The sequence below is a fragment of the Armigeres subalbatus genome, chromosome 2, assembly GCF_024139115.2.
Source record: "Armigeres subalbatus isolate Guangzhou_Male chromosome 2, GZ_Asu_2, whole genome shotgun sequence".
NCBI lineage: Eukaryota > Metazoa > Arthropoda > Insecta > Diptera > Culicidae > Armigeres > Armigeres subalbatus.
This window is the reverse complement of record NC_085140.1, coordinates 387,689,653-387,702,247: the sequence shown is the minus strand read 5'-3', so window position 1 is coordinate 387,702,247 and position 12,595 is coordinate 387,689,653. Positions and strand designations below refer to the sequence as shown.

General features: G+C 44.6%; 1 protein-coding gene across 1 annotated transcript; it reads right to left on the bottom strand.

Moving 5' to 3' along the window:
• Positions 1-1,583: 1,583 nt before the first annotated feature.
• LOC134210184 (uncharacterized) lies at positions 1,584-12,265 on the bottom strand. Its single transcript, XM_062686212.1, has 2 exons — positions 10,698-12,265; positions 1,584-1,661 (listed from the first exon to the last, which is right to left on the bottom strand). Exons 1-2 carry the CDS (start codon positions 12,231-12,233, stop codon positions 1,584-1,586), a joined length of 1,614 nt encoding a protein of 537 aa, XP_062542196.1. The 5' UTR covers positions 12,234-12,265.
• Positions 12,266-12,595: the final 330 nt, after the last annotated feature.

Here is a 12,595-nt window from a genome sequence, read left to right as displayed (position 1 = left end):
ACATTGTCACCTGCATTATAACAATGCACAGATTATACTTTTTGAGTTGGGTTACCTTTAGGAATAATGTTTGTTTTTGGAATTGAGGCAACCAAAAACTTTTATCAGACATTTTCGGATATCCGGATATGTCTTTCATAACAGTATGCAAATGTTGTCCATGCTGAAAATTTGGTTTGCGTTTCTAGCAATCCAAACCAAATAGAGAATTTAACCAATCTACCCAGTCTCATATTTTTACATGTTTATTTTACTTATAGATAGATTATCAACAATAATACAAAGGATGATGTACAGAATTGTTTAATATATCAATATTGTGAAGAAAGAGTAGGAAGAGAAAAATTTCAACGATCTGAAACAACTCAACAGCAATTTCAGAAAAAGCAAGTAGATATGGCCGGGGTACTGCCAAATCGCACCAAGCGCCAACAAAAATTCCTAATTTTTAGCTCAAACAAATATAATTGATCCCAAATATTATTGAATATTGATTCAAAATGATTTCCGTTTGCCTTTTACAAGCATAACATCACAAGTCAGTCAAAAGGCCGCTTGGTGCGGTTTGGCTGAGCCCCGACCATATATGCAAGCGAATTTATAGCGTTAGAGTGAACACTATTTTGCATGGAAATTATTAAGCATTTCAATTTCTAGTATGAATAATAGCTGAGCTCACAGTAAATATTCTTAGTTCTTCTTTCTCTTATTGGCATTACATCTTATTACATCTCCCACTGGGACATTGCCGCCTCGCCGCTTAGTGTTCATTAACCACTTCCACAGTTGTTAACTGCGAGGTTTTAGGGTATGTTTTATTTGAAGAATTAAACTTTAAAGTGAAAGTTCGAAAATTAAAAAATCACCCGGTCATAAGGATGGCTGATGCTACCTATCAATTCCAATAAGACCTCGATGAATAATGACTCGATATCTGTCACAAGTAATCTTGCTCTGCGAGCAGGGTTATTCGATAATTATTGAAATGTCACTTTTATGTTGAATTTCAGTTTAATTCTTTAAATAAAGCCATTTTTGCATTTGTATATCATGAGGGTAACACGATGATTCATTTATGCCCAGGGAGGTCGAGAATATTTCCAACCCGAAAATTTTCTAGACCGTACCGGGAAGCAAACCCAGTCACCTTCAACATAGTCTTGCTTTTTAGCCGCGCATCTTACCACACAGCTAAGGAAGGGCCCTTATATTCTATTTTTAGTTACAGATTACCAAATCAGTGGGAACCATATCTTCAGCAGAAATATGTATATTGTTCACATACTTGCTAGCCTTAAGAAGAAATACTTTTAATTTGTTCTTTATTTGTATAAACCATAAGTATGTTTTTGTTTCACGGCAAAAGCTTCAGAAATATCTGAGAGAAGCATAAAAAAATATGAAAGAACCACAAATTTAATTTAATTTTTCCTTACTACAGTTGTGCTCTGTCGTTGTCGATTGGATGAGTAATTAGGATTCGTTGCACACGACTACAACAACGGCGTCAGTGGAATCATAATTCGTTGCTCTGCGTGATATCTTTTCGGCGACACTGATGCGATGCCGGTGGGAAAGCTAGCCTAGTCTGGTAGTGGGCCTTGTTTGTTGGGTCTTTGTGTTCCGGAATGGGGTGTCATCGGTGACTTGATACGAATATACTATGAGAGATCGGGAGGTGATTATTGAATTATTGTAACGTTCGAACAGATGGGTTGAGCTAGGATAATGAATGGGCGCATATGTTTATGTTTACTGGGTCGACGATTCAATGGCTTCTTGCTGTGACTTCATTGTGTTGAAAGCTTATGAAAATAAAATGTTTACCAGTTGCGTTGCGTTGTAATGGGGTATCTTGTAGATTGCATACTGATAAGGCTATCATTACAACAGATTTGTATCAGGACTTATTATTCTGTTACAGTATTTTTTTAATTATAGGTTATTAATATGTACCATTAGTAGTAGTTCAATAACAAAAAATGTAACAAACTGTCTTCTAGTTTTAACAAAAACGTTACTAAATATGTTCCAATTGAACAAAGCTTCAACTCGATGTATTACATGGAAAGTGAAGAAAATAACTGAAATTATAACAAATTATGTAATTGAAAAGAACAAAGTTATCACTGGTTGTGCTACAAATATTACTCTTTTTTTATGGAGTACACCTCCGGTGGTGCAAAGAACCGACTTGAAAGATCTCCATCCTGAGCGTTGTCCAGTTATCGCTTTCGGTCGACTTCTTTTATTTCTTTATTGAGGCTTCGCCGCTTGAGCCTCGGGTCGGCCTCTGCTGCAATGTCCCGCTGGGTTCCAGTCTAATGCTTGTTTACAGATTTCGTTTCCACCCCTACGTAGAGTGTGGCCGAACCAGCCCTACTTCCGATCCCGTATTTCTGTTGCTATCGGCCTCTGGTGACAACGACGATGGAGCTCGTTGTTTGAGTTCCAGTTATGAGGCCATCAGACTTGAATTATATACCGGAGGCATCTGTTGATGAACACCTGCAGCCGTTGAGTGTTCTCCACTGATACACACCATGTTTCGCTAGGGTATAACAGCATAGATTTCACGTTAGAGTTGAAAATTCGTATTTTGGTGCGTTCACTTATCTGCCTGTATTTCCAGAAAATTCTTAAACAGCAAAGGCTCCAAGTAACCACCAGGCATTAATTAATGCATGTAATCAATCACAGATCAGCATACACAGGATTCTGTTTTTACACTTTTTTTTTTCGCTCGTAAATTTGATCGTGTGACTTCAATTTGCCACTAAAGTCTTCGCAAAATGTTATAAAAAATCCTAAATAATTCAAAGAAAAATCACATGGTAATTAATATGCGTTAAACATTTAGGATGAGTGAAAAATTGAGAAAATGTAAATCGTGTAAAAAACAGAATCCAGTGTATTTAATGCTTATTGCATTAGATTTGTTTTAACGATGTAAAGATGCATTTATACATCAACTGTCAAGCAACGATACACTAGTTCAGCGTTACGAATGCAGCGATGCATTACTTATGTTTCATTTCAACATGTCAATGTAATGCAGCATTATTTCGTTCGTAAAAGGGCGTTTTCCACTACAAATCCATGGTTACTTGGTGCAGCCCTTGCTTTCTTGATCCGTGCGCCTATGCCGATCTTGGTACCGCCGTCTGACGCCATTTGGCTACCAAGATATTGGAAGCCTTCAACATTCTCCTCTGGTTGCCCGGCTACTGTGAAACTGGTAGGGGTCACCGTGTTTACATCCAACGATTTGGTTTTGTTGACGTTGATGACTAAGCCTGCCGAAGAGGAGCGATCGGCAAGGTCGTTGAGCTTACTCTGCATATCAGAGCACCGTTGAGCGAGAAGCGCAACGTCATCAGCCAATTCGAAGTAGTTTAGGTGCTCCATGGTTATAGGCTGCCATAACAGCCCGCGGTTTGATTCACGGACAATCGCATCTTCCAGAATCTCATCGATTACGATGAGGAACAGTAACGGTGATAGAATACATCCTTGCCTCACACCAGATACGACCCGGATAGGGTACGAAAAGGCCTCGTACTGTGCCTCAATGAGGCCGATGGTTTTCTCAGGAACCCCCTTGCGTCTCAGGGCGCCCCACATATTCTCGTGATTGAGACGGTCGAAAGCTTTTTCGTAGTCAAATAAAGGGACTCTTGGAATTCGTTGACCTGCTCCAGAATGATACGGAGTGTGCCAGGACGATCCACAACAGGATCTTCCGGCACGGAATCTGGCCTGCTGCCAGAGTCACCCGAGAGTCACATTTTTCTCAGTCACATTCTCATGAATCCGGGTTAGGATTACTTTGCATAAAACTTTAAGAACAGTACACAGCAACATAATGCCTCGCCAGTTATCGCATACAGTCAGGTCACTCTTTTTTTTGTACCTTCACTAAGATACCTTGCAACCAGTCGACCGGGAAAGTTGCGGTGTCCCAGATATTACGAAATAAACGATGCAGTAGTTGAGCGGATGTCATGGGGTCAGCTTTGAGCATCTCGGCTGATATGCGATCGACCCCTGGGGCTTTATTCGATTTCATGCTTTGGATGGCTGTTTGAATCTCTAGCAGTGATGGAGCTTCGGTATTGACGCGTGTTATACGTCGGATCCTAGGCAGATCATGCCGAGGTGGTGGTGGCCTGGCTGGCACTTGAAAAAGTTGTTCGAAGTGCTCGAACCAGCGTTTTATCTGGTCAGTTGGGTCGGTCAATAACTGATCATTCGCGTCTTTTACAGGCATCGTTGCATTCATCTTCGCCCCGCTTAAGCGTCGTGAGATATCGTAGAGGAGGCGAATGTCCCCGGTTGCTGCGGCTTTCTTTCCTTCGTCGGCCAGAGAGTCTGCCCACGCTCGCTTGTCCCTTCGACATGAGCGTTTTACTTCCTTCTCAAGAGCCGAGTATCCTTGACGGGCCAAGACTTTGGCTCCTTTGATTTTTGATCGCTCTATCGTGGCTTTGGCTTCTCTTCGCTCCTCTATCTTCCTCCAGATCTCATCGGTGATCCATTGTTTTCTCTGGGTGCGCAGTTCGCTCAGATTGTTCTCGCTGGTGACGATAAAGGCATATTGATGGCGATCCATTGGTCTTCCACGCTGCCACCTTCCAGAATATCTGCAGCACGCGTCTCCAGTTCTCAAACGAAGGACCGTTTCACCGTGGCATCTTCCAGTCGGCGTGTGTTGAACGGTCGTCAAAATCTCTCCTTCTGCCGACGAATCCGCGCAATACGCAGGCGTATTTCGCCGATGAGGAGGTAATGATCAGACACGATATCGGCACTACGTTTATTCCGTACATCAAGAAGGCTCCGTTTCCATTTTCGGCTGATGCAAATGTGGTCGATTTAATTTTCTATAAAGCCGTCACGGGAGACCCACGTGACCTTGTGAACCGGTGGATGAGGGAGGAGCGATCCCCCGATCACCATGTCGGTATTATCACAAAATTCTGCGGACAGTTCTCCGTTTTTGCCCATTTCTCCAAGACTATGGCGTCCCATAATGCGCTCATGGTTCGAGTTGTCGGATCCGATCTTCGCATTGATATCGCCCAAACAGATCTTGATATCACCCTTCGGAATACTATCTACGACGGCATTGAGTTGGCTGTAGAAGTTCTCTTTGTCTTGCAGATTGGCAGAATCGCATCGGTTGGCGCATAACATTGGATTATAATAAGGTTTCAGACCCATGTTCTAAGTCTGGCAACGATTATCCTTTCCCTTATAGGCTCCCATTTCATAAGCGCAGAGTGTACCTGAGCGCTTAGCAGGAAGCCAACTCCGCGATGCCGGGGAGCGTGTTCACCTCGTAAGCCTGAGTATAGCAGAACCTGTCCCGATGGTGTTCTGTTTTCTCCAAAGTTTGGCCAACGGACTTCACTCAGTCCCAGGATCTCAAGCTTCATGTGGCGTGCCTCATTGGAAAGTTGTGCCAATTTACCCTGTTGGGCTAGGGTAATCCATGTTCCTATTCGTGTCCGTTGTTTCGCGCCAAGAGTCGTCGCCGTAAAATCAGTCCGTATTTTTTCATTATCGGATTCTCATACAAATTGATGTTTCGGGAACAGTAGGTTGTTGGTCCAAGGTTCCCTATCCACCGGGATGGGGCTGCCATCTTAGGTATAGCTTCCGGGGAATAGCATTCCATACTCAGCCGCTGGATGCCAGAACAGACGCTGTTGGAGCCGCACCTCCTTGGTGGACAGACGCTCGATCAGTCGGGTCAAATTTGTTTAAAGTCCCACCCAACACCAGGACTAGGCTAGTGCGCTTTGAGCGGCACACGGTCGTTTTGATCGGGCCTGCTTTGGGACACATGCAGCTTTTTATAGAAGTTCAACAGAGCCCACTGTCGAACCCCACCACATCCTAGGCAGACTGTAAGTCCGTTTGAATTATAAATTTTGGACATCATCTGCGTTGTCTTTGCCCAATCACAACACGCTTCACGATAGAGTAGTATATTCGAATTTTGGTGCGTGGATCAATCCGATTGGGTCTCCTGACTTTCTGACTCATGGTTCAATGTCAATCTCAATTTCGTCATCTGATGATATCAGACTGTCAAGATATTGAAGTCCTCCGATCGCCCGGCTACTACAAAGTTTGAGGAGCTTTTTCCGTTGACACTCAACCACCTGGTCCTGCGGGCATTTATGGTGGACCCGCCGCAAAAAAAACATACGGTCAGCTCGTTAAGCCCACACAAAAAAGTATCGCAATACTAATATAGGGTTTCGTGTTTGTTGAAGGCTAGGTGGTATGCTGCGCTGCTGGTCGGATGGATTGCCCGTTCCCCTCGTGGGACCGAGCCACGGTTGGACAACACCGGTGGTTGCCGTCGCAATGGAGGCAGGTCTGGGACTGGCTGCCTGTTGACGATGGATCGTCCCTCTGGATAGGCCGAAACGGCCGTCGAAAATTATTTAACTCTTTCAGTTGGAAAATTATTATTAACTCTGAATTGGCTCTGAAAAGAGCCGGTTGGAGTGGTGTTGAAAAAGGGAGCGAACGTTGGAGCAAAACACAGAGCTGCACAGTTTAGTTCTTCATTTTATGTATTCATTTTCTTCGGGATACACAAATTTTCTTCGTAGCCTCGCTGCTACCACTACCACTACGCAACGCTTGCGATATCGGGCGACGTCGGTGACGATGCATCAGCAAAAATCAGCTGCACCACCCCTCGCACTCCTACGGCTGTAGCTCGACGCACAGCTGCTGATCGCCGCACGGCTGCGGGTGTCGGGTCGGTCTCGTTCTCGCTCGTTGCTGTATTCCTTTTCGGGTCTGCTGCTTCGGCTTGCTTCGTCCGTGGCGTTTGAACAACTGAATGACGCTTGCAGAACAGCGCGCTGTTTTATAGTTGAATCGAGATGACTACTGCGCTCTGATTGGTTGATTGTATCTGACCAATCACCGTACTTCAGCCCGTCTTGCGGACTGAACATTCTCCCCCAGGGAAGTGCTAATGCCGCAATTTTTGGATCAGAGGATTTGAGGTTATCGAGTATTGGCAATGGTGCTAATTTATGTATTGGTCTTTTATAGATTCCAGATTTTGTTTTAACGTCCACAACTCTAACTAATTCGTCCGCCCCAGGGTACACTGTAATTACGCGACCTAGCTTCCAATTTTGCGGAGGAACATTCTCTTCTTTCAACAGCACGATTAAATCAGGTCTGACATTCACTCGTTTCTGAGTCCACTTGCCTCTAACCTGCAGTTCTGTCAAATATTCTCTAGACCAGCGGTTCCAAAATGCTCGCGTAGCTGTTGGACATATTGCCAACGAGATAAACGATTGGCCGGAATTTGTAGATATGACGGTTCGGGAACGGCATGGAGAGGACGTCCAATCATAAAATGAGCAGGAGTTAGGGCTTCCGGATCTTGAGGGTCATTGGAGTGCGCAAATAAGGGTCTGGAGTTTAGAATTGCTTCCACTTGGCATAAGAGAGTGTAGAGCTCGAAAATTGTAAGGGATGCTGACTGATATACCTTTTGAGGACAGACTTCACGCTTTTCACCCCAGCCTCCCATAGGCCTCCGAAATGGGGGAGCTGGAGGAATGGTTCGCCAGACGATCTCCTTGGTCTGGCAAAGCTCGAACAGTTTTCGCTGGGTAACTTCGTTCTGAAACATCACATAGAGCTGGTGCAGCTCTGACTTGGCCCCAATAAAATTAGTACCATTGTCGCTGTGTACGGTATGTGGAGTACCTTTCCGTGCCACAAATCGATGAAAAGCTGCTAAAAAGGCTTCCGTTGAAAGATTCTCTACTGCCTCCAAGTGAATGGCCTTTGTTGCCATACAAACAAAAATGCAAATGTAACCCTTAACTGGAGTCGCTTTCCGAGCCGCCTGTTTCACAAGGATGGGTCCTGCGTAGTCGATTCCTACTTGGGCAAAAACTGGTTCCTCGTTGACTCTATAGGAAGGAAGGTCACCCATTTGCTGATCGATCGTAGTTGGACTAATACGGAAGCAAGTTACACAGTTTCTTATCACCTTTCGAACAGTCGATTTAGCGTTCAACAACCAAAAGTTTTGTCTAAGAATGGTTATCACGCTAGATAGACCCACGTGCAAATTCTCACGATGGATTGTTGCAATTAGGCTCCGAGTGTGTAGTACGGTAACTGAGAATGGCGGATTCTCCCTCCCACCCGTAACAAGTCATTATCAAGAAAGGGATTCAAGCTGCCCAGTCGATGATTATTGTCTCCATCTTTAACCTTCTCTATCTCACGGAATAATTCCTGTTGCTGAATGGAACCAACTATCTTTATCATTGCCCCTCGTAGTTCTTGTATAGATAGATAAGGAGTTACGACAAGATCTTCTTTCTTCTTACGTGAATTGGAGAGAAAGCGCAGAACATAAGCAACGATTCGCTGAGTTTTACGGAAGGACTCAAATTTTGTCAGAATAGGAAACTCTTCAAATTTCATTGCCACGTGCACTACTAACGTTTGTTTCAATTCCGGAATTTCGTCGTCACTGGGAAGGTTTGGTACGTCAGTTTCGTATACCGCCGAGCGAAGAAAATGCGGTCCATTCCACCACATGTCGTTCCTAGACAGTTCAGCGGCAGTTTGTCCTCTGGAAACTGTGTCTGCGGGATTTTCTGTTGTCCGAACATACCTCCAAACAAATTGATCGTTTGAGACAATTTCTGCTACTCTGTTGCGTACAAATTCTTTGAGGGTATCAAGTGGTTTTCGGAACCACGCTAAGACGACTTGACTGTCAGTCCACAAATTTGTCGAAGAAAACTCAATTTTCATTGTTCCTGTAATTTTAACAATCAATCGAAAAAGCAGAAGTGCGGCCAAGAGTTCCATCCTGGGAATGCTAACAGGAGAAATGGGAGCTATTTTCGATTTGCTGGTGACTAACTTCATAGTAGCGCTGCCATTGGAGTGTACAGATCGAATATATACGCAGGCACCATATGCCTGTTTCGAAGCATCTGCAAATCCATGCAATTCATATGCTACAGCATCAGGAGAGACAACGAGTCTTGGAATTCTAATTTGTTCAGCAATTGGTAGGGCATCAATGAATGAGTTGTACTCAGCACTAAGCTCAATGTCTAGTTTGTCATCCCATGCTAGCTTACTAATCCACAGACGTTGCATTAGTATTTTGGCTATTACCACAACGGGAGAGATCAATCCAAGAGGATCATACACCTTTGCAATGGAAGATAATACTTGCCGCTTTGTGGGAGCTTTCATGTTTTCAGGAGAACTGGCTAAGAAAATAAACTCATCGGAATTGGGATCCCACAGTAATCCTAACGTTTTAATTACTTCATTGGCTCCGCTATCACCTATATTCACAATCGTATCTCTTTCAGATGGTGGAATATTATCAAGAAGACGAGCCTCGTTCGAAGACCATTTGTGGAGTTGCATACCTCCGGAGTGGAGTAATGCAATCAGCTGACGCTGGATGTTCTCAGCTTCCTGAATGTGGTTTGATCCAAACAGAGCGTTGTCGACATAACAATTTTCCTCAATAACGCGGGATGCTAATGGAAATTTGCCTTTCTCATCTTGAGCCAGCTGGAGAAGTGCCCTCGTTGCCAAGAATGGAGCTGCTGCTGTTCCATATGTAACGGTTGAAAGTTCCAACACACGAAGCCTTTCACTGGGAGATTTGCGCCAAAAAATACGATGCATCGGAGTGTGGCTGGGGTCTAGGACGAACTGACGGTACATTTTACCAATATCAGCGCTCAGAACGTATTGAAACGTACGAAATCGAAGAATTATCGATGATAAATCGGCTTGAACAGTAGGCCCAACTAACATCACATCGTTGAGAGAAAGTCCTTGAACCTTTGCGGAGGCGTCAAAGACTACACGACGCTTAGTTGACGAATTTGATGGGCGGAGGACAGCATGATGAAGTAGGTACCATTTCCTTAAGCCTGGCGGATCATTAGTCTCCTGGATTTCCTTGCAATGGTTGAGCGACTCATATTCTTCGATAAAGGAATCGTATTGGATTTTCAAGTCAGGGTTACGAGCTAACTTTGCTTCTAGTAGAAAAAATCTGCGTAGAGCCATAGTACGAGAATCTGACAGCTGTGCAACATTGTCCCTCAAAGGTAGTTGAACAATATAACGTCCGGTTTTGTCACGACGATGGGTTGCCAAGAAATGTCGTTCGCACTCTTCATCCTCAGTAGTCGGTACAAGCTCAGGATTAACGCACTCTATTTCCCAAAACTTTTGCACAAGTTTATTCACAGGATCTGCACATACGGTGAGCGATTGTAAACCTGTTTCTGAACTCTGACCCTCATAATAAGATCCTCCTACCAGCCAACCAAAGTGGGAATTATGTAGCCCAGGAAGATTCTCAGACAACTTCACATAACCTGGTTTCAGAATATCATGAAAGTGATCCATCCCAATGAGCATGTCAATTGCGTTCGATTTATGAAAACTGGATCTGCTAGCTCGATACCAGGGGGGATATTCCAAGAGTCAATATCAATCGTGAAAGAAGGAAGCAGACCAGTAATCTTGGGCGATACTAGACACGACAGTGATAACATAAAGTTATTACATCTGGAGCGGACTTGGACGGTACCAATTTGTTTAATCATTGACTTAGCACTACCAATACCCGTAATAGGAACACTCACCTCTTGTGTTGGCATCCCTATTGCTTTGGCCAAAGACTGCGTGATGAAGCTCACTTGCGAACCGCAATCCAGAAGCGCTCTACACGGATATGGTTGCAGATCTTGATCCATGACGTTGATCACAGCGGTGAGTAGGTTCGTGAACGTGCCGCTAGTCGATGGCTTGCATGATGAAACTGGATCGGGGGCTTGAGCTGATACTTGCGGGATGACTGGAACTGATGGGTTGTTATGCTGCTTTACCTCGGTGATGTCCTTTGTGTTTGGGAATGACTCCTCCAGGTGTAGCAATGAGTGGTGTCTCCGGTTGCACTTTGAGCAAGATTTCTTCGAGGAACAATCACTTACGCGGTGCCCACGCCTCAGGCAGTTAAAGCAGACGTTCCTCTCCTTCACTTTAGCGATCCTTTGGCTCACCGACAATTCGTTAAATACTGGGCACTTGAACGTGAGATGATTGTTGGTACAAAAATCACACCGTTGGTCTGCTGGGGACGACGCTGTGGCTGTGTTTATCTTCGCAGGTAGATATTTCGGATTGCTAGGTTTGGTGGGGGCTCGATGCTTGGATAGACCATCTTCACAGTATGTTTGGCACCTTTCCAGAACCGACACGCGCTCTTTCAGGAAATCGATAGTGTCAGCATATACGGGTAACTCACCTTTCTTCATGGTTGACTCCCATAACTTTTTTGTTTCGTCGTCCAGGGATCGTGTGATCAGGTACACAACCATATATTCAGCTACATCGGTAAAGTCCTGGCCCAGAAACTTGAGGTTTTCGACATGGCCATCGAAAGCCTCTACCAAGGATCTCAACTCGTTGTATGATGCATTTGTTAACTTCTTCACTCCAAGCAGACCGGCCATGTGCCGATCAATCATCCGTCGGTTATCGGAGTACCTTTCGTCCAGCAGTTGCCATGCTCGTGCATAATTGCCGTCGGTAATAGTTTTAGCGTCTATCACACCGGCTGCATTTCCAATTAACGCTTTCTCCAAATGATATAACTTGATGCGATCTGACTCGTTGCTTCTGTCCACCACATCCTTGAACATCACTTTAAATTTTTCCCAGTGCTCATACCGTCCATTAAATGTTGGTATGGCACGCGGAAGGGAAGGCTGGACGATAACTGGCTGGTTGATGGCATTCTGCGGCTGCAAAGTTGGGGATTTAGCGAGATTTTCCAGCCAACTCTCGAGTACCACAGACACTTCTTCGTAAAGGTCCACGAACGTGAGGAAGTAGTTGTCTTGTTCCTCTCGCTTGGCAGATGATGATTGCGCGACGATCTCATGGTGAAGCTGGGTGAACTCAGCATTCGTGTTCTCAACACTCCGTTGATAAACCTTCACTTGAGCTACTGTCAGCTCGGTATTGTCAACTTCCGCTTTCTTAAGGTTGGCTTGGATTCGCTTCACGTTCCGCAGCGCCATTCCACGGTTGTGGATCAGCGCTTCGAGCTCCTCATCAGCTGCAGTAGTATCACCGTCAGCTGAAGCTTTTTTCACTGGCGTTCGTTTTGGTGGCATTTTTCTTCTTCTTTCTACTCACTTTTGTTCAATAAGCACTTTCACTTTAGCTTCTGGTTGAAGTCAGTTTTTTCACTTCTCACTTTAGTTTTTGTTGAAGTCAATGTTTGTTATTCACTTTTCACTTCTTGCTTCTGATGTTCTCTCTATGCTTTGATCACAACACATCGCTTCCCATTTCCCTCTCAATAAAGTCGGGCAAATTCAGCCTGCTTGGATGCTTGCTCCAAGCATCCGGTTCGTAGGACCAACCAATGTTGAAGTCTAGGTGGATTGTATGCTGCGCTGCTGGTCGGGTGGATTGACGGTTCCCCTCGTGGGACTTAGCCACGGATGGACAACATCGGTGGTTGCCATCTCAA

Excerpts from the sequence above, each read along its gene's own strand:
- LOC134210184 (XM_062686212.1), bottom strand. The coding sequence starts at position 12,233 with ATGCCACCAAAACGAACGCCAGTGAAAAAAGCTTCAGCTGACGGTGAT. Across the intron at positions 1,662-10,697 it reads TAGGGATGCCAACACAAGAG|TATATTCGTATCAAGTCACC; the intron begins GTGAGTGTTCCT and ends GATCTCTCATAG.